Source organism: Barbus barbus (genome assembly GCF_936440315.1).
Source record: "Barbus barbus genome assembly, chromosome: 45".
In the NCBI taxonomy this organism is placed as follows: domain Eukaryota; kingdom Metazoa; phylum Chordata; class Actinopteri; order Cypriniformes; family Cyprinidae; genus Barbus; species Barbus barbus.
Window position 1 is genome coordinate 21454275 of NC_136723.1, and position 21810 is coordinate 21476084.

At 36.5% G+C, this 21810-nt stretch overlaps 2 protein-coding genes across 4 annotated transcripts in view; one reads left to right on the forward strand and one right to left on the reverse strand.

Moving 5' to 3' along the window:
• Window positions 1–17825, forward strand: grk5 (G protein-coupled receptor kinase 5). Its single transcript, XM_079408642.1, has 16 exons — window positions 1–291; window positions 6024–6122; window positions 6354–6466; window positions 8124–8201; window positions 8376–8473; window positions 8557–8649; window positions 10702–10765; window positions 10876–11016; window positions 11538–11728; window positions 11839–11876; window positions 12982–13071; window positions 13706–13914; window positions 14064–14204; window positions 15026–15163; window positions 15672–15848; window positions 17270–17825. Exons 1-16 carry the CDS (start codon window positions 240–242, stop codon window positions 17327–17329), a joined length of 1782 nt encoding a protein of 593 aa, XP_079264768.1. The 5' UTR covers window positions 1–239; the 3' UTR covers window positions 17330–17825.
• LOC306864547 (set1/Ash2 histone methyltransferase complex subunit ASH2-like) overlaps window positions 17498–21810 on the reverse strand; it is a 16032-nt gene continuing 11719 nt past the window's right edge. For all 3 annotated transcript variants that reach the window (XM_079408640.1, XM_079408639.1, XM_079408638.1), the window contains 4 exons: window positions 20498–20590; window positions 20297–20395; window positions 19429–19488; window positions 17498–18609 (listed from right to left, as the gene is read on the reverse strand). In XM_079408640.1, the coding sequence (XP_079264766.1) occupies window positions 18502–18609; window positions 19429–19488; window positions 20297–20395; window positions 20498–20590 (360 nt within the window). In that variant the 3' untranslated portion in view covers window positions 17498–18501. The remainder of the gene's footprint in view (window positions 18610–19428; window positions 19489–20296; window positions 20396–20497; window positions 20591–21810) is intronic.

The window sequence follows — 21810 nt, forward strand, 5'->3', positions numbered from 1 at the left end:
GGACGACGCAGCAGATGAAAGCAGAACAAGAAAGTTGAGTTTTCATTTGTCACTGAAGGCTTCAGTCTGACAGCATGCACATTAGTAAAGCACACAGGGGATGTTAAGTTACCTTTAAAACTGAGTGCATGAATAATTGCTAATTGCTTTCTAAATATGCAATAATTCAGTGCACTTTAGGAAAAAATCAGTAGTAAATGCAGAAATCCCAACTTGGTTGACTTTCATCAGCTGCAGAGATGGAGATTGAGTCAATGGTGGCAAACTGTGCACTTATAAAAGCACGAGAAGGTAAGAATATTTATTTGCCTGTTTTTTTCTACATTTGATTAAGAGATGGATTTTTATGAACAATGTACATTGAAACAGTATAAAAGAAATACAGTGATAAACCATTTTTAAATGTGTTTTAACAGATTGTAAGCAGTAAAAAATATTTGTCAAAGTAGGTAAAAAAGATTAATGAGTATATTTTATGAGAAAATATATTTCAGTTTTTTACTTTAAGATTTCATGTTTAATTCAGTGTGTTTGTTGCTTGCCGTTTATTTGTAATTGTTTGTGAAATTTACTAACAATTTCTAAATTAAAATTTATGTACACTCAAAAAAAGAGTTCATTTAAAAATTAATGAGTTAATTTCATAATTACATATAAACAGCAAGTAACGCATTTAATTAAAGATGCAATTTTGAAGTAGAGAGACTGAAATTCTTGTATTTTCTTGTAAAATGTACTCGATACTCGTTGTTTTATTTATACCTTTGAAAATCATTTTTTACAGTGAAGGGAAAAATTCATTTTTTACAGTAAAGGGAAATTTTTAAATAAAAATAACATTTTATGGGTAGCCAAAATACTTTTGGCAGTTGACCTATCCTTCAGTGTAACATTTAAAACAATTTCAAACAATACTGACAATGCTGATTATTTTACAATTACTATGCTTTTATGAGACTATAAGTGCTTTTAAAAATAAATTCACACTGCAGTTCTTTGAATATGAACCAGTAAAGACAAGATTGTGATAAAAATAATAAAATAGTATGATGCAGAAACAGTTTTCACTCAAAGATTGCTAGTAAATTTCACTTTTAATTACAAAGAAATTATAAGTAACACTCTAATAATATTTATTTCAAAAAATCTTTTTTCACAGTGTACAGGACTTATAAGATATACTTTTCCCTTTATGCATTCATATGAACTTTAAATATTTTTGTTTTCATTATGTGTCGGCATAAGCATGTCTTATACTTAATGTCCCAAGTGGACACTTCAAAACACTGGGCAAAACCAAAAATTGTGATGTTTTACAGTGTTCCATTTAGTTCCCTGTTCCCCTGAGCAAAAGAAACAGCACATTCAACATATTTTCGTTTGTCCTGCACCTCTTACCTGAAATACTCTAACCTCAAACAAAACCAGACACACAATGCCTTTGACGTCATCCGGGCCTTGCATCACGAACAGGTCTGACTTCTTTCACAGCCTGTCAGCAATCAAACTAATCTGTGCGCTAAAAATAGTTTTAGTTGCTGTTTCCAAATGTGCAAAACCTGTCATGTTTTGTCAACTTTACAACTGCACAGTAGACATCTAGTTCTTCAGCACTGACTGCTCAAGTGAACAGGTAAAATGTCACAGATCGACCAGATCTCGACCATTGCCAACCAGACAGTCTACCAAATCCACTCGATAACCGGAAAGCCCATCGGACGAAGCACAGTCAGATTCAGCGCCGGTCCCGTTCAATTAAGAATAGGTCAGTTACATGAGGAGAGCATTCACCTACTGGTTCTGGAGGGAGCGCACACCGACATCATTCTCGAATCCCGCAACCACTCAACCGACCTGTTCAGGCAATCCCAGTGAATTCAACGTCCATAGAGAGTCCAGTTGAGAAGCAATCCGTCGACATACCCACCTGTTATGCCCCCTTCAGAGACGTATTCTGCCTGAAGAAGGCCTCTCAATTACCTCATCATCGGCCATGGGACTGCGCGATCAATCTCATACCAGGTGAGCCAGTGCCCAAGGGTAAAATCTACCCCCTGTCACTTCCAGAATATAAGGCCATGGAGGAGTATGTCAGTGAAGCTCTTAAGCAAGGCTACATCCGCCCTTCCACCTCCCCTGCTGCTTCGAGTTTTTTCTTTGTGGCCAAGAAGGACAGAGGCTTGCGGCCTTGCATCGATTACTGGGCACTAAACAACATAACAGTGAAATTCCGTTACCCTCTTCCTCTCGTCCCAGCTGCCCTAGAACATCTTCGTGGTGCCACCATTTTCACGAAGTTAGACCTCCGCAGAGCGTATAACCTCATCCGGATACGCGAGGGGGACGAGTGGAAGACAGCCTTTGTAACACCCACTATGAATATTTGGTTATGCCGTATGGCCTTGTCTCCGTATTCCAGGATTTCATGCACGAGGTGCTCCGAGAGTATCTACACCAGTTCGTCCTAGTGTACATCGATAACACATCTTTCCTGTAGCTCAAATAGTAGAGCATGGCGCTAGCAACGCCAAGGTCATGGGTTCGATTCCCCGGGAAAGCAAGAGCTGATAAAAATGTTAAAAAACTGTAACTTGAATGCAATGTAAGTCGCTTTGGATAAAAGCGTCTGCTAAATGCGTAAATGTAACATCCTCATTTACTCTTGGAACTTGGCAGAATATCAGTTCCATCTGTTTCTCAAAGCCGAGAAATGTTCATTGCATCAACCCTCAGTACAGTTCTTGGGATACATCTTCGACAGCGGTGGCATCCGAATGGATGAGGCGAAGGTGGATGCTATCCGGACCTGGCCAGTACCTACCAGTATTAAGGAACTCCAACGATTTCTAGGTTTCGCCAATTTCTATAGAAGATTCATCCAAGGTTACAGTGCCATAACCAGTCCCCTTACCAACCTTCTACGCAATAGGCCCAAGTCTCTGTCCTGGACACCGCCGCCACGGAAGCCTTTGAGAAATTGAAGGAAGCCTTCACCCATGCTCCAATCCTCGTTTATCCAGATCCCCAAAGACCCTTTATTGTAGAGGTCGACACCTCCACTTCAGGGGTAGGAGCAGTTCTCTAGCAGTTTTTTTTTACCCGGTTCAATTTCTCTATCACGTATCGCCCAGGGCCCAGAAATGTAAAGGCCGACACCCTTATCCCGTATCCATGCTCCTGAGGAAAACGATGAAGAACCAGAGCCTATCATTCCAGAAAGAATCATTGCCTGTCCCATTCAGTGGAATCCTGAGCCAGATACTCCAGCCAATGCCTCCACAGCCACTCCAACGGGCTGCCCACCTGGTGTACAGTATGTTCCTAGAACACAACGCACTTCTACCATCCGCTCCGTTCAAAAAACCCAGGGGCCAACAGCACCCTCTCGCTGCTGAAGGATCGATACTGGTGGCCCAACATGGCCAGGGATGTGAGAAGGTTCACCCTGGGCTGCGCGGAATGCACCGTTTCCAAAAGCCCTCGCCATTTACCAGCAGGCAAACTCCTCCCGCTGACCATCCCAACCGTCCATGGTCACACCTAGGGGTAGATTTCATCACCGACCTGCCTGCATCAGACGGTAACACATGTGTATTGGTGATTGTGGACCGATTTTCTAAGTCTTGTCGACTTCTTCCCCTTAGAGGTCTACCTACAGCCATGGAGACGGCCGAGTTATTATTCAACTATGTCTTCAGACGGAGAGAAGATCCAGGAGATCGGTCGCTTCCTACGAACCTTCTGCCATAGCCACTAGGACTCTTGGAACCAGTTCATTGGCTGGGCCGAGTACGCCCAAAATTCCCTACGACAAGCTTCTACTGGACTCAATCCCTTCCAGTGCGTACTCAGTTACCAGCCACCGCTATCCCCTGGTCGGGGGAACTGTCGGAAGTACCTGCGGTTGACTACTGGTTCCGAGAAAGCAAGAGGGTCTGGGACGATGCTCACCATCAACTCCAACATGCAGTTCGCAAGCACAAGATGACAGCAGACCTTCGTAGGTCCGAAGCTCCACAGTATCAACCGGGACAGAAGGTCTGGCTGTCAACGAGAGACATCTGAAAGCGCCTGCCGTGCAAAAAGCTCAGTCCCAGATATGTTGGCCCCTTCACCATCCTGAGACAAATCAACCCGGTCACTTTCCAACTACAATTACCACCACAATACAGAATCCATTCCACCTTTCACGTGTCACTCCTGAAACCTTATCACTCTCCTGTCTCTCCCTCCGCAGAGCCTGGTCTGAGTGAAGAACCCCCTCTCCCGCTGATACTGGAGGACGGAGCCATTTATAAGGTAAAGGAGATCCTGGACTCCCGGTGCCGTGGTGGTCGCTTGGAGTATCTTGTCGACTGGGAGGATTATGGTCCAGAGGAGAGGTCATGGGTCCCCAGAGATGACATCTTGGACCCTACACTACTTGAGGAATTCCACTCCACTCACCCAGATCGACCAGCCCCCAGAGGAAGAGGTAGACCACCACAACGTTGGGGTTTTCGGCCTGGAGCGGGCCGTGAAGAGGGGGGTAATGTTACAGATCGACCAGGCTCCCAAATTAGCCAATCACAGTGAACACCATCACCGGAATTCTAATGAAGCACACATGCACACAATCTGAAAATCATCACCCCTTACCATAAAGCCAGAAACCTCACTGCACTCAAACGTCCGGTCTCGTTTCTACGAAATGGACTCCTGTATGCTATCTCAGCAACTTACCCGTTACCTACCTGCCTGTGTACTTACCTCTTGTGATCTCTCCAAGCGTTGTGTTTGTCCGTCTCCTGGTTCCTGGTTCTCTAGTGACGAAAGCTGTCTTCAAACAGTGAGGTGTGTGGTCCTCTCTTTGTCCACGAGTTCCTGTCAAGACAAGTCAGTCAAGTTATCCACTCACCTCTTCATCCGAAGTATATCTGCATTCCATACTCACCGTCTCATCATCCGTTTAATTGCTCTGCTGTCACTAAACATCACTACTTTGTATTAATTCTTTGTGTTAAGTCTGCTTCCCTAACATACAAGTCATTCAATAACACTTTCTCACATAATAAAGCAGTAGTTTTTTTTTTGTGGTGAAGAGTATTGTCTGGGTGAAGGAGTCCGTAAGGTGTGTCCCACCGCTATTTTTAGCACAGGCTCATATAGTAGAGGATGCTGTGGATTCTTTTCAGTTTTGCTGTCAACAAACCGTCATTCAAACAAAACACACACACACACACACGTGATTATTAAAACAAACATTTCTAAAGTGACTATAAGTGTATTGCATGTCTAACTTTTTGTCAACACCAAAAGTCACCTTCTGAAGTACTTTGAATAATAAACATAAATATTATTATTCATGGATCTATTTTAAGGGAGGTGTAATTTTGGTATTTCTGAACATTTTTAAGGATGCACAGTTATGGATGGCTAAAATACTCTAAAACAGATTATTACTTGAAAAAAAATTAATTCACAAATCATTAAATCCTTTATTTTTATATATATTTTTAATATAAATTTATTTTAATATTTTTAATATTCACATATTTTAATTTTAGCATTGTTGTGTTTCTCTCATGGTTATTTGTTTTTTAATAAGTCTAAATAGTTTTTATAGTTAATTTAGTTATTTCAAGTTTTATTTTAATTTTTTTACATACACAATATGTTTACATCATAATAGTGTTTATGGTTTTAGTTTAGTATAATAATCCTATAAAGAAAAGCAAATTTTCATTACTAATAATTTCCATAATGCACATTTATGGATGGCTAAAGTAATCTAAATGAGAATGAATGAACGAACGAATGAATGAATATAACCAATGATTAATTGTACCTAATTAATTTGTAATATTTCATGGAAACACCATTGCTGTGTTATTTCATAATATCTAAATGTATTTAATGTTAATAATTTTGGAATGACACATAATGGACAAATCATTCGCACTAGAATCAGAAGTTGCTTGCAGGCTCTCATATTATATTGAGCTGTAAAAGTCTTTTCGGTTTCTCTTCCTTCCACTGTGCAGTAGGCAACGGTGGGAACCGCAAAGGAAGGAGTCGAAAATGGAAGGAATTTCTGCGTTTTCCGCACATAAACGAGTGCACAGACCTGGAGAAAATCATTGGTGAGAAAAAGTTCAAGTTTAGTTTTTACAATGTTTTAATTCTTTGCAGTGCAGTTTATATACAGTGCCACAGATCCTATGGTGCACATAGACACCATAACTTTGGGAAAATGTCAAATTATCAATACTACAGATTAGTAATTTTAGATAATGTCCTGATTGTTGTTTTTAAACTGCAATAATATATTTGCGATTAACTGCATGAATGCACTGTTATTTTCTGTCCTTCAGAGCAAGATTATTACAGTCTGTGTGTCAAACAGCCCATCGGAAAACAGCTCTTCCGTCTTTTCTGTGCAACTAAATCTGATCTGCAGCACTGTATCGACCTGTTGGATGAAACGGTATGATCTTCTGTCTAATACTTCTGAAATGGACTTTGTGAGTTGATGTAAAGCTAATAATTCAATAAATCGAATGCAACATTTAAATAAACAATCGGAGCTGCATAATTCAACAAAATAGACCTGAAATAGCTATATATATATTCCATCAAATCGCTACACACAGCAGTCAGTTGCACTGCATGTTTCATAGTGAAGAGTGGCACTGTGTTCATTTACACGCGTGATATGGTTCATTTACACTTCTAATATGGTGTTTTCAGAGTGGCTCACACTGCTCATGATCTCCATCTCTGCAAGCATGCAAACATGCACATTAATGTAATTTCTAACATATTTGTGGACAGTATTTCACCAATATTATACCACAATAGAAGCTTGAGAGTTTCAAAACATACATTTGAATTGTAACTTAGAGTTAGTTGGCTCTTTAAAAAGTGAACTTAGTGTTAAAACCCTTAAACTTAACTAGTCTTTTGTTTGTCTGAATGAAAGTCATGTAAAATGAAATGTCATGTTGCAGTTCAAGTTCAATCGCAATATATGGCAAAAAATTAAAATTATACATATATACACATTCATATATATGTGCGTATATATAAACACACACATATATACATATATACACACACACACACACACATATAAAATCTGTTTACCTGCATGTCAAAAAAGTTCTTAAAATAAGTTCTTAAATTATGGAAATGTTAACTTAAAATGTTTGGCTGAAACAAATCTCTGGTCTATATGTTTTTCTAAATATGTCTCTGTCTCTCTCTCTCTCTCTCTCTCTCTCTCTTTCTTTCTCTCTCTTTCTCTCTCTCTCTCTCTCTCTATATATATATATATATATATATATATATATATATATTATATATTTATTTATATGTTTTTTTTGGCTGACAAAAACAGAACCCCTGGTCTAATTGAAATGACTTTTCAAAGTAAATAAAATAAAGATTATTGGAATACATTTTACAAGAAAATACGGTAACACTTTTAATTTAATTTTAAGGTGTCCTTGTTACTGTCAGGTTTCTGTCATGTGTTCCCGCCTAATGTTTCCTTATTTGGTTTGTTTCCTGTCCTTGTTAAATGTCATCATCAGTTAATTCTTGTCCAGCCATGTTCGTCTCATTATCTATGATTTACCTGTGTATATTAGTCCTGTCTGTTCAGTTAGATTTCGTCTGGTCTACTCGTTACTCCCCGGTGTTCCTGTCTGTGTTTTGCCCTGCCTTGTCTTGCCCTGCCTTGATGTTATTCAGTAAAGATTATTATTTTAAGTTATATCCTCGTCTGCGTGTTCCTGGTTCCTCCCTCGTGTGTGTGCACCGTGACAGTTACACGTTACATGTACTTACTATAATAAAAATAAATAATGCATAATTACATGCAAGCCAAACCCTAATTCTAACCCTAACCATATAAGTACATGTAGTTAATTAATATTACTCAGTACATCCTTTACACATTTGAAACAACATGCTGCTTGCCATTTATTTGTAATTATTTGTGAAACTGAACTGCAATTTCTGAATTTCTGATCAAATAGTTTTCAGTGATTGTTTACATGACGTGATACTGGATTATCTGTTTTACATTTTGTGAAATGCAATTTGTTAATATTAGTGAATAAATGTTTTTACTCTTTCAGGCGGAATATGAGGTCACACCGGAAGACAAGAGAAATAACTTTGGCAAACAACTCATCAACAAATTTCTCACCTCGCAGGTTTTTAAACATTTGTTTATTCTTTTCACCTAATTTCCAATCTGATAATCAATGCTTAATATTGCAGTTATTGCTAAAAATGTCACTAACTTGTCTAAACTACAAGAAATAACAAGGGGCTAGATGACTGTCTCACCTGAAGGAAGGTGTTTTCATGCTCATGTGTGTGTTCAGTCCTCTAGGGTGCGTGAGATTGTAGACCGGGAACTTGAGAAGAGCAGCTGCAACCTTGATCTCAACACTTCTGAAAATATATTCACCAGCTGCCAAAAGTCAGTTTCTCAAGTTTGGTTATTAATGCATCTGTACATGTGTGTCTGTGAGCATTGATGTGACATGCATTTGGGTCTTGCAGGGCACTTCATGAGTATCTGAGTGGAGCTCCATTTGCAGAGTATCAAAAAAGCATGTACTTTGACCGATTCCTGCAGTGGAAGATGGTGGAGAGGTTAGTATGAATCATTTTAAAGGAATAGTTCACCAAAAAATTAACATTTGCTGAAAATGTCCTCACCCTCAGACCATCTAAGACAGGGCTATCCAAACTCGGTCCTGGAGGGCCGGTGTCCTGCAGAGTTTAGCTCCGACTTCCCTCAACACACCTGCATGGAAGCTTCTAGTATGCCTAGTAAGAGCTTGATTAGCTGCTTCCGGTGTGTTTAATTAGGGTTGGAGCTAAACTCTGCAGGACACCGGCCCTCCAGGACCGAGTTTGGACACCCCTGATCTAAGATGTAGATGAGTTTGTTTCTTCATCAGTTTTGGAGAAATCTAGCATTATATCACTTTCTCAGCAATGGATCCTCTGCAGTGAATAGGTGCCGTCAGAATGAGAGTCCAAACAGCTGATAAAAGCATGATAATCCACAAGTAATCCACACCACTTCAGTCCATCAATTAAAGTCTCAAGAAGTGAAAAGTTGCGTGTTTGTAAAAAACAAATCTATCATTAAGATGTTTTTAACTTCAAACCTTTGCTTCTGGCTAAAATACGAGTCTATAATCCATAATAGTGCTTCCTCCTGTGAAAAAGTCGTCTGGCCTGAATCAGCAGAGAAATCTGCACAGATCAAGCAGAATAAATCTGTTTATTTATTTATTTAATTTATTTATTTAGTCATTTAGCAGACGCTTTTATCCAAAGCGACTTACAAATGACTTACAAATTTGAATGAAAAAAACAACAAAAGAGCAACAACGTGGAAGTGCTATTACAAGTCTTGGTTAGCCTAACGCAGTACAGATAATTATTATTATTATTTATTTAATTAAATTTTTTTTTATAAAAAGACATATAGATCAAATAATATTAGAATAGAGCGTGCTAGAGTTAGAAGGTCAAGTAAAGATGGAACAGATGTGTTTTTAGCTGTTTCTTGAAGATGGGTAAGGATTCGGCTAGACGGATTGAATTGGGCAGGTCATTCCACCAGATGGGAACAGTTAATGAAAAAGTCTGTGAAAGTGTTTTTGTGTGTCTTTGGGATGGTACAATACTGCGTCGTTCACTTGAAGAACGCAAGCTTCTAGAGGGCACATAAGTCTGAAGAACTGAATTTAGGTAAAGGGGTGCAGAGCCAGTGGTGGTTCTGTAGGCAAACATTAATGCCTTGAATTTAATGCGAGCAGCTATTGGTAGCCAGTGCAAATTGATGAACAGAGGCGTGACGTGCGTTCTTTTCGGCTCATTAAAGATTAATCTTGCAGTGGCATTTTGGATTAATTGTAGAGGTTTAATAGAATTGGCTGGAAGACCTGCCAAGAGAGCATTGCAATAGTCAAGTCTGGACAGAAAAAGAGCCTGAACAAGGAGTTGTGTTGCATGTTCCGAGAGAAAGGGCCTGATCTTCTTAATATTATATAATGCAAATCTGCAGGACCCGGCAGTTTTAGCAATGTGGTCTGAGAAATTTATCTTATCATCAATCACAACTCCAAGGTTTCTGGCTGTTTTTGAAGGAGTTATGGTAGATGAGCCTAACTGGAAGGTGAGATTGTGATGAAGCGATGGGTTAGCTGAAACTACAAGCAGCTCTGTCTCAGCTAGGTTGAGCTGAAGGAATGAAATTGGTTTGAACAAACCAAAACAGATTTTCACTGCAGGAAGCGTTATGGATTATGGACTCCATGGATTATGGATTATTTTAGCCAGAAGCAACAGTTTGAAGTTTAAAACATGGATTGTTTCTTACAAGCACGCAGCTTTTCACTTCTTGAGACTTTAATTGATGGACTGGAGTGGTGTGGTGTGGTGTGGTGTGATGTTTTTTATCAGCTGTTTGGACTCTCATTCTGACGGCACCCATTCACTGCACAGGAGCAAGTGATGCAATGCTGCATTTCTCCAAATCTGAAGAAGAAACAAACTCATCTTGGATGGCCTAAGTAAACTTTCAGCAAATTTTCATTATTAACTATTCATTATTAAAGCATCTCAAGCAATGCTGTTTCCTTCAGGAAATGTTTTGAACAAACTCTGACATCTCTTTCATCCCTGCAGACGTCCGATCACACGAGACATATTTCGAGAGTACCGTGTTTTGGGAAAGGGTGGGTTTGGAGAGGTGAGACCAAATCTGGTAGCCATTCTTTTAATCTGGAAAATATAATCATACCCACAGAAGCTTATAATAGAAATAAAGAGGAAAGCGTAATGTGACGCCTCTGGTTCCAGGTGTGTGCGTATCAGTCCCGAGCATCAGGGAAAATGTACGCGTGTAAGAAACTTGAGAAGAAGCGCATTAAGAAGCAGAGAGGAGAAGCCATGGCCCTCAATGAGAAACAGATTCTAGAGCGGGTCAACAGCAGATTTGTGGTGAGATTTATGATTATTATCAATAACCAAGTCTCAAGTTTTCATGCTTAAATGACTATTTCTGCTTCATTGAATCACACAAAACAGGTTCAGGTCAGATTTCACTCCGAAATCAAAAACAAAAAGAAGATTTTATAAATATATTTAAAACATATAAAGAAGTTACAATAAAAATTTGATAAAAATCTTAATTTCATACACATACTGTATAAAAATAACTTGTGTGTATACATACAGCTATTTTATATAGCTTTTACATGTATGTTATTTTTATAGGATTTTTATTGTAACTTATCCAGTGTATGTATAAAACATATAGACCTAAAAGAATGCAGACAAATAAAAAATATAGAATGAAGACTATAAATGTGTGTGTGGTGTATACACACACACACACACACACACACACACACACACATATATTAGTGCTGTTATTCTTTTTTGTTCTTCTTTTTGAATTCGTAATGAACTATGAGCTGTTTTGTGTGATTTTGCTGTCTGTGTGTTTCTGAATGTGTCAGGTCAGTTTAGCATACGCTTACGAGACGAAAGATGTTCTTTGCCTGGTGCTGACGCTGATGAATGGAGGAGACCTGGGGTTTCACATCTATAACATGGGCACCGAGGGGCTCAACAAAGAAAGAGTTCAGTTTTATGCTGCTCAGATCCTGTGCGGCTTGAACCATCTTCATGAAAAGTCCATTGTTTATAGGTAGGTTAATGCTCTGGACGCAGTTGACAGAGTTTCCAGAAATCAACCTGTGAGGAAGAACCAAACAGATCAAGCCTGTCTCCTAATTACATGTTTTGTTTCGTTTATAGGGATTTAAAGCCAGAAAACATTCTGTTGGATGATAATGGTATGTGAACTTCCCCATAAAAGCAAATGATGTTAACTGCCCATTCAAGCTTTGTAACATTCCCTTCAGAAACTAAAATTTCCCTAAACTTTCTATTTTTGGCATAATCAATCAGGAAACACTTCTCCAAAATCACTTTCATCATCATGAATGAGGAAATGAAAGCATTTCAGGGCATGTCAGTTTGAACCTTTGTTGCGTTTGACATTATTGACCTGTTGCATAAAATTCTGATCCGACTTTTAAATATAATGACGTTAAAAAAGTCTTTGCGCTCTTGCATTAAACTTACAAATATGGGAATGTTGTTGCAAGAGATCAAGTGTGTGTTTCTGTGCTTAAATACTGAAGAGTCTTTGCCAAATGTTGGTGACACTGTTAATTATGGATTATAATTATTATATCATCACAAAATGTAAAAAGTTATAAAGGTAATTGTTTTTTTGTGTGTGTGTGTTTTTTTTATGTAATGGGAAGTCAATTGCTAACTATTCTAAATTGCAAGAAAAATATAAGATATTAAAGATATAAAATATTTTAAGATATAAATTCAGATATTTTTCAAAAGAAAAAAACTCTGAATTATGAGATAAAAAAAAGTCACATTTACCTTTTTTATTTTTTATTCTATGGAAATAATAATACACAGGCTTTCATAGTTAAAGGGATAGTTCACCCAAAAATGAAAATTCTGTCATTAATTCCTCGTTTCGTTTCAAACCCGTGAGACCTTCGTTCATCTTCGAAACACAAATGAAGATATTTTAGATGAAATCCGAGAGTTTTCTGACACTACATAGACAGCAACGGAACTATCATGTTCAAGGACCAGAAATGTAGCAATTACATCGTTAAAATAGCCCAAGACAGCGCAAAGAAAACAAAAATAACACATTCTTCAAAAATTATATGCGCTTCTGTGTTAGTCTTTGCCATGAGTGGAACTGAACTGTTTTGGGGAACATTTCCTTCCAGGTATTTAGTAAGGAAGTCTGGATCAGGGAAATAGTTCTTAGCCTAGAAAAATTAAAAAAAACTTTTATTTTACCTGTTAGATGATGTTGTGTTAATCATAATTTCACCATCTGTCCCTGTTTTCTGCCAGGTCACATTCGGATCTCTGATTTAGGACTAGCCGTAATCTTGCCAGAAGAAAAACTTGTGAAGGGCAGAGTGGGAACAGTGGGATACATGGGTATGGAAATCATCTTAGTAAATTATACTTGACATTAAAAATATGATATATATACATTTTATTTTATTATAAGTCACTTCTGCTCACCAAGGCTGCATTTATTTGCTAAAAATACAGTAAAACAGTGATATAGTCAAATATTATTACAATTTCAAATAACTATTCTTTATTTTAATATAGGTTAAAATGTAATTTATTCCTGTGATTAAAGATACAGCATCATTACTCCAGTCTTAAGTGTCACATGATTCTTCAGAAATCACTCTAATATGCTGATTTGCTGCTCAAGAAACATTTCTGATTATTATCAATGTTGCAAACAGTGCTTTATATTTTTGTGGAAACTGATACATTGTTTTTATCAGGATTCACAGTTGAATAGAAAGCTCAAAAGGACAGTATTTATTTCAAATAGATTCTTTTGAAACATTATAAATGTCTTTACTATCCCTTTTAATCAATTTATTGCATCCTTGCTGAACAGAAATATTATTTCATCAAGATTTGCATTATATTAAAGAAATGATAACAAGGAGGAGATATGTGTAATCATCATTAAAATTGTCACAATAATAAAAAAAACTCTTAATAGTCCTACATTAGATTTAATTTTTTTTATGCAAAATATTTTCAGCACCAGAAGTCATTACAAACTCATACTATAGTGTATATGTGGACTGGTGGGGACTCGGGTGTCTAATTTACGAGATGACGGATGGAAATCCTCCGTTCCGCAAGCACAAGGAACGACTGCCGAGGCAGGAGATGGAAAGGCGAGTTCTGGAGATGATCGAGAATTATGGGAACAAGTTCGACGAGGACACCAAATGCATCTGCAAAAGCGTGAGGCTGCATTTTATGCACTGTTGAATCAGTACAATCCTCCACTGATTTCACTGATATGATCTGATCTAATCTACCACTCGGTCTGATTAGGTCTTACTTTCTATTTAAAAAGAAAACTACATTTTTTGTATTGTTTTATGATTTAGCTACTGGCTAAAAACTCAAAGGAGAGATTGGGCTGCAAATCTGGGCGAGGATCAGAGGTCATCAAAGGTCACGCGTTCTTTAAGGACATCAGTTTTACGAGGCTGGAGGCAGGAATGATGCCGCCACCCTTTGTTCCCGACGTGAGTGACATTTCTGATTGTTATTAATGTTGAACACAGTTGTGCTGCTTCATATCTTTTGGAAACGTATACATTTTGTTTGATGAATAGAAAGTTCAAAAGAACAGCATTTAACTGAAATAGAATCTTTTGTAACATTATAAATGTCTTTAATGTCACTTTTGATCAATTAAATGCATCCTTAATGAATGGAAGTATGAATTTCTTTAAAAAAAATCATACTGACTCAAAACTTTTGAATGACAGTGTATACGGTTTATTAAAGAAAATTAAGCCTATTTTAGAGCAATTAAAATTAGCTAAATTTCCATGATAATTAAAGCTCATATTGTGTTTTAAGGATATTCTTCTTCCCATAAATGCTGATTCGTGTTTTCACATTGGACTAAAACTTACTGACTTTGCTCACACAGGGTAACAACTCCAACCAGGGTAACAATAATTGATCAATTCACAAAAAACAATTAATAAAAAAAAAGATAATAATAAAAATACATAAATAGTTTCTTAATTTTTATTATTAATTATTTATTCATTTAATAATCAATTTCTCATTATGTTATATTAATACCAAATATTGGATTCAATCTATTTGCAAACTTATTTTCTTTCAGTTAACACAGGTTTTGTATTTCTTATTGGACCTGGTTAATTGTAGGCCTCATTGATCTGAGCTTATAATGCATCTCAGTTTTTGAGAGAACATTGCCAAAAGGCATAAAGTCAGAATGATAACCTATGGGTGCCGCCACCTTTTCTTCCTGCAGTGAATGCTGGTTTTTCACCTGAAAACAATCCTGTGATGTTATTCTCTCCACCAGCCGAGAGCAGTTTACTGCGCAGACGTCCTGGACATCGATCAGTTCTCTACGGTTAAAGGAGTGAGCCTTGATGGGGTCGATGAAAATTTCTACAGCACGTTTAACACGGGAAGCGTGTCTGTGCCCTGGCAGAATGAGGTAAGGAAGAAACATCAGAGTAAGAAGGACAATTTATGCTCAACTTTTCATGTGACCCTGGACCACAAAACCAGTCTTAAGTCGCTGGGGTATATTTGTAGCAATAGCCAAAAATACATTGCATGGGTCAAAATGATTGATTTTTTTTTATGCCAAAGATCATTAGGACATTAAGTAAAGATCATGGTCCATGAAGATATTTTGTAAATTTCTAACTGTAAATATATCAAAACTTCATTTTTGATTAGTAATATGCATTGCTAAGGACATCATTTGGACAACTTTAAAGGTGATTTTCTCAGTATTTAGATTTTTTTGCACCCTCAGATTCCAGATTTTCAAATAGTTGTATCTCGGCCAAATATTGTCCTAACCTAACACACCAAACCATACATCAATGGAAAGCTTATTAATTAGATTATGTATAAATCTCAATTTCAAAAAATTGACCATTATGACTGGTTTTGTGGTCCAGGGTCACATATATGTTTTTGTAAAATTCATTTAGATGATAGAGACCGAGTGTTTCAAAGACCTGAATGTGTTCGGGCCACGAGGAACAAGAACACCGGATCTGGACCGCAGCATTGTGATCCCAAAGACCAGCTCCGAGACTCATCTCATCCATCGGAGTCCTACTGAATACGGCCGACACAGTCTGCTGAACCGATTCTTCAAGAGACGCGTAAGGAGTCAACTCTGCACTTTATTTCACACAAACTAGCTATGTTTACATGCACTTAAATTGTTGGTTAGTAATTTGATTGAAAAGACTTCATGTGAACAGCTCAATCGGTCCTACTGAGCTTGAACTAAATTTGGATTTGATTTGAGAGGAAAAAAGTTATGGAAGCCAAAACAGGTTAATAAAAATGAGTTGCAACTTTTTCTAATAATTCTAAAAAATTTCTCATAATTCCAAGAATTTCAAGATACAAACTCACATCTGCGAGAAAAAAGTCAGAATTGTAAGATATGAACTTGCCATTGTGAGAAAAATGGCAGAATAGTGAGATAAAAGTTTGCAATTAATGAAAATGTATTATATAGTCAGAATTGGGAGATAAAAAGTCATGATTACCTTTTTGATTAATTCTGATATATAATTCTAAGTTTATATCTTACAATTCAAAAGCCACAATTAACAAAAAAAATGTGACAGTGCATTGATTAATAGAATATTCCCAGTTATTTAGCTTACAAATTAATTTAATTGTTTTTATTTATTTAAATAACTCCCACCTGTTGCAAAATTCCTGTAGCTTTTGTCGTATGATATGTATAGCTCCACAAATAGCTCTTAAAAATGAATGTCATGCCAAATATGTTGAAGATTCACAGCTACGTTGTTATTTTATTATGAGACGAGTTTTTTTCCACATAAAAGCATTTCATCCATTCACTTCAATTATTTATGGGGCGTTATATTTGAGCTTGAAGCCTTGATTAAAAGGATAGTTCATCAAAACATTACAATTCTATCATTTACTCACCCTCAAGCTGTTCCAAACTTGCATTTGTTTGGAACAACTTGAAGGTGCTAGGAGTTACTTTCTTCTGTTGAACGCAAAAGTTGATATTTTACAGAATGTAGGTAACCAAACAGTTTTTGGTGTCCATTGACTTCCAAAATATTTTGTTTTTCATTCTGTGGAAGTCAAAAGGACCAGCAACTGTTTGGTTGCTCAAATTGTTCAGAATATCTTTTTATGTTCAACAGTAGAAAGAAACTCATACAAGTTTGGAGCAACTTGAGGACGAGTAAGCTACATTTTCAGCAAATTTTCAATTTCGAGGAGCTTAAAGGGATACTCCACCCCAAAATGAACATTTTGTCATTAATCACTTACCCCGATGTCGTTCCAAACCTGATCAGTTCGATTGAATCTTGTGAACTGGATCGAACGATTAATAAAAAAAAAAGATATGATTCAAAAGCAGCGCTACCTACATTTACGAATCAAATCCAGTCTCGCTACTTACCTCACAAACGCGCCATGAAAGCAAGGGATGTCATTTTCAGTTAATAACATGGATATAACAATGTCATTTACAGATAAAATACAGATAAAAAAAAACATTTCCTTTGTATTTCCATTGTTGTAGCACAGGGGGCAGTCAGCTGAACCCATATGTCGCTCCTCATCCAGTCAGGGTTCTGAATGACTTCTGCAGAAGAGGACTAAACACTCCTTTTTATCCTCATAATTTCTGATTCATTTAAAAGACACGATGGCTTCCTCACTGCAGAGGCTGTTTAAAGTGTAAGTGTTTATCGAAAATACTTATATTTACTGTATTACAAACCCTACAGTCTGCAGGGTTTGGGTAACCTACTTTTTTCATGCTTTCATATGATCAAAAAAACAAAACTGCTTTATGTTTTATATGCTCAGTTTGTAAATAAATGAAAATCAGTGTGCAAATGTCTTCATGCTTTCATATTACAAAAAAAGTTTTTATAAAAATTTGTAAATAAAAATGATACTGCAGAAGAGGACTAAACAAAACAGTCCTTTTTTCTGATTCATGTAAAAGACATGCTATCTTCATCACTGGAGAGGTTGTTAAAAATGCAAATTATGTCTTTCTTCATGCTTAATTTAAAAAAATTAAATATGTTTTATATGCTCGATTTGTAAATAAAAGAAAATCAGTGTGCAAATGCTGTCTGGTCATTGCATTAATAAATACTGAATTGTAACGGTGTAGAAATACCACAAAACACATGCATAACAAAAATGCCATTTATAATCCTTTAGATTACTTTATTAAAACAAGTTTGTATATAAAACATGGTTTACAAAAAAATATATTTTACATCTATCTGAATGACTACAAACCAATTAACAAATAAACTGATAAAAACCATGAAACCCATGGCACTGTTAAACACACCACATAACACAACAGAACATCAGACTTCAACAGGTTAATGTACAGTCAAATCAAACAGGACTCGAGCGCTTACAAGGGAAAAGGTTCGCTGTATGAAGGAAATTAAATCATATGACTGATACTAAAATAAACCTGTAGTATGAGGAAAAGTAATATGTAACTATTAATACAAGCTTACATAAAAGACAAACCATCCAAAACTTCAAAAACATAATTTTCTAGCTGGATTCATCTATCAACATCACAATCTGGTGCAGTGTGAGATTTCAGAAAATAAAAACTGAAATATGAGAAATGCAAGCTGACAAGAAAAGCAAGAAATCAAGGGCAGAATACAACTGTAACCAAATGATTTAATAAAACAAAAAATGCTTTGCGCTGTTGAGAATGGTACATGAAGACATGTTTTCAGCCTTATGGGTGGAGGATTTGGCATGGATTTAACCCTCCCACGGGGGGCTCCGTCGGCCGTCTACTTCGGTCTCCACGTGGTACAGCATATCAGCCAGCGTGTGTTCAGTCACAGCACCCCAACCCATGTCACTCATCTGATGATATACAACAACAACCTCAATGGAGCAATAATGCATAGCAGCTCAAAACATCACAGACTGTTGTTCTTCAACTGTACATTAAGCAGAAATTCATATTGGGCAATATAGCTAAAATATCATGATATTTTAAGATTAAATTCTAAATATTGATACTTATGTAGTTGCACTAAAATGGCTTATAAAGGGTGATGCTTTTCAAATTCAACACTTATTGTTGGCAAACAAACTCTAAATCTAAAGCAGAAAGGACGAGTAAAACAGTTGAAAATATCAATGCGTACTTCCCTACACTGCTTTTAACTAACACAAAGAAAATCATATTTAATCATTTTGATTTAAATGCACATATATACAGGGTTATTATAGTTAAAATAAAACCATAAAAAAGTTAAACCATAAAAAAGCTTTCCTGTAGCTCAAATAGTAGAGCATGGCGCTAGCAACGCCAAGGTCATGGGTTCGATTCCCAGGGAAAGCAAGAGCTGATAAAATGTAAAAACTGTAACTTGAATGCAATGTAAGTCGCTTCTGCTAAATGCATAAATGTAAATGTTAACTGAAATAAAATAAAATGTAATAAAAAATACAATAATTCAGCTAGTTGCCAAAGCAACATTTCTTATTTTCATTTAGTTTAACTTAATAAAAAAAATCAAATAAATAAAAAAAAAAAAAAAAAAAAAAAAAAAAAAAATCTAAATAGATTAAAAAAAAAATAATAATAATAACAATAATACCATATGTGTGTGTGTGTGTGTATATGTATATATATATATATATATAAATAAAAAAAACTTTGGATTTGACACTCACTGGCTGATACTTGATGTCTTTTGGTGCATATTTGAAGTGAGGTCCAAAATTAACAGACACCTGGAGAGAGAAAACAGCATGAAAGATTATACGGATACACTAATTTCAGTTCATGTGTGTGACAATCCTTTCAACATCATCTCGACTCGTTCATACTGCACCATCTAGTGTATGGACTGAGTATACACAGAATATATACAGAAGAACTAATGACAACTCTTTGATAAACACCTCTGAGCAGTCAAACTTATTTAACTTAGCCGGACTGAAGAAAAGAACAAATCTGTACATATACTGGTGTTTAAAAGTTTGAGATTAGAAAGATTTTTTAAATATTTTAATTTTACTATAGAGCAAGGACGCATTCAATTGATCAATTGACAGTAAAGACATTTATAATGTTACAAAAGATTTTTATTTCAAATAAATGCTGTTCTTTTGAACATTCTATTCATCAAAGAATCCTGAATTTTTTTTTTTTTTTAATCATAGTTTCCACAAATATTGGTCAGAATCAGAAATGTTTCTTGACCAGTAAATCAGCATATTAGAATGATTTCATGTGGATCATGTGACACTGAAGACTGGAGTAATGATGCTGAAAATTCAGTTTTGATCACAGGAATAAATTACATTTTACAATAAACTACACTTCTCATTAAAAACATCCCCCAAACTTGTGAATGGTTGTATATGCGCATGAGTGGTTGTGCATAATTAAAAGCATTATTCACGTTCAGGGGAGAGTTTTAACATGCAAACTCGCACATGAGAGAGTTTCCGTCCTGCTGCATCTAAACAACATCTGTTTAAATATTTTGTTTGCCTAGATTTACTCCCACAAAATAAAAACACAACTTTCACGTACCGTGCAGCTCTTGTAGAGGGATATGGCGGGATAGTACATGCCCTCGAACAGATCCTCATAGGCCACACCTTGATTCACTCCATTCTTAAAAAATATAATCTGAGAAAAACAAATAATAATAATCACGTATCAGTGATGACATCACAGTCAAATAACCAAACACGACTTGAACGATTGAATATAACGCAGTGAAACACTTACTCGGCTGGAACTGGTGGGCTTTAAACTCTTCTCAGCCTTATCCACGTAATCTTTCTCTTCAAAGTACAAGTAGCTTTTGAATTTGATCAGCGCCTTTGAGAAAAATCCATAGTACCACTTAAGATTAGTGATGCACAAAATGCTTTTCTTTTTAACCAAAAGTAAAAAATAAAGTTTAAATTTAAAAATTAAACTGAAAAAGTTTATCTACTAAATCTCATTAAATAAATTTACTAAAAATTGTATATAAAAATTAATTGCACATTATCAACCTTTTAATAATACAAGTACATCTAAAAAAATTGGAATATCGTGAAAACCTTTTCTTGTAACTTGTTTCAAAAAGTGAAACTCTCATATATTATAGATTCATTACATGTAAAAGTAAAACTTAAAAAAAAAAGATTTAATTTTGATGATTAGAGCTTACAGCTCAAAGTCAAAAAATAGTATCTCAAAATATTAGAATATTTACATTTGACTTTTAATTAATGACCATCTCTACAGTATAAATTCCAGGTGTATCTTGTTCTTTGAAACCACAATAATGGGGAACACTGCTGACTTGGTAATGATGCAGAAGACGAACACTGACACCCTCCACAAAGAGGGTAAGTCACAGAGGGTCATTACTGAAAGCTGTGGCTGTTTACAGAGTGCTGTATCAAAGCATATTAAATGCAAAGTTGACTGGAGGGAAGAATTTGGGTAGGAAAAGGTGCACAAGCAACAGGGATGACCGCAAGCTTGAGAATACTGTCAAGCAAAGCTGATTCAAACACTTGGGAGAGCTTCACAAGGAGTGGACTGAAGCTGGAGTCAGTGCATCAAGTGTCACCACGCTCAGATGTCTTCAGGAAAAGGGCTACCAAGCCACTTCTGAACCAGAGACAACATCAGAAGCGTCTTACCTGGGCTGTGGAGAAAAAGAACTGGACTGTTGCTCAGTGGTCCAAAGTCCTCTTTTCAGATGAAAGTAAATTTTGCATTTCATTTGGAAATCAAGGTCCCAGAGTCTGGAGGAAGACTAGAGAGGCACAGAATCCATGTTGCTTGAAGTCCAGTGTGAAGTTCCCACAGTCAGTGATGATTTGGGCTGCCATGTCATCTGTTGGTGTTGGTCCACTGTGTTTTCTGAAGTCCACAGACAACGCAGCCATCTACCAGGAAATTTTAGAGCACTTCATGCTTCCTTCTGCTGACAAGCTTTATGGAGACGCTGATTTCATTTTCCAGCAGGACTTGGCACCTGCACACACTGCCAAAGGTACCAAAAGCTGGTTCAATGACCATGGTGTTACTGTGCTTGATTG

Excerpts from the sequence above, each read along its gene's own strand:
- grk5 (XM_079408642.1), top strand. The coding sequence starts at position 240 with ATGGAGATTGAGTCAATGGTGGCAAACTGTGCACTTATAAAAGCACGA. Across the intron at positions 11,017-11,537 it reads GGGTCAACAGCAGATTTGTG|GTCAGTTTAGCATACGCTTA; the intron begins GTGAGATTTATG and ends TGAATGTGTCAG. Across the intron at positions 13,915-14,063 it reads CCAAATGCATCTGCAAAAGC|CTACTGGCTAAAAACTCAAA; the intron begins GTGAGGCTGCAT and ends TTTATGATTTAG.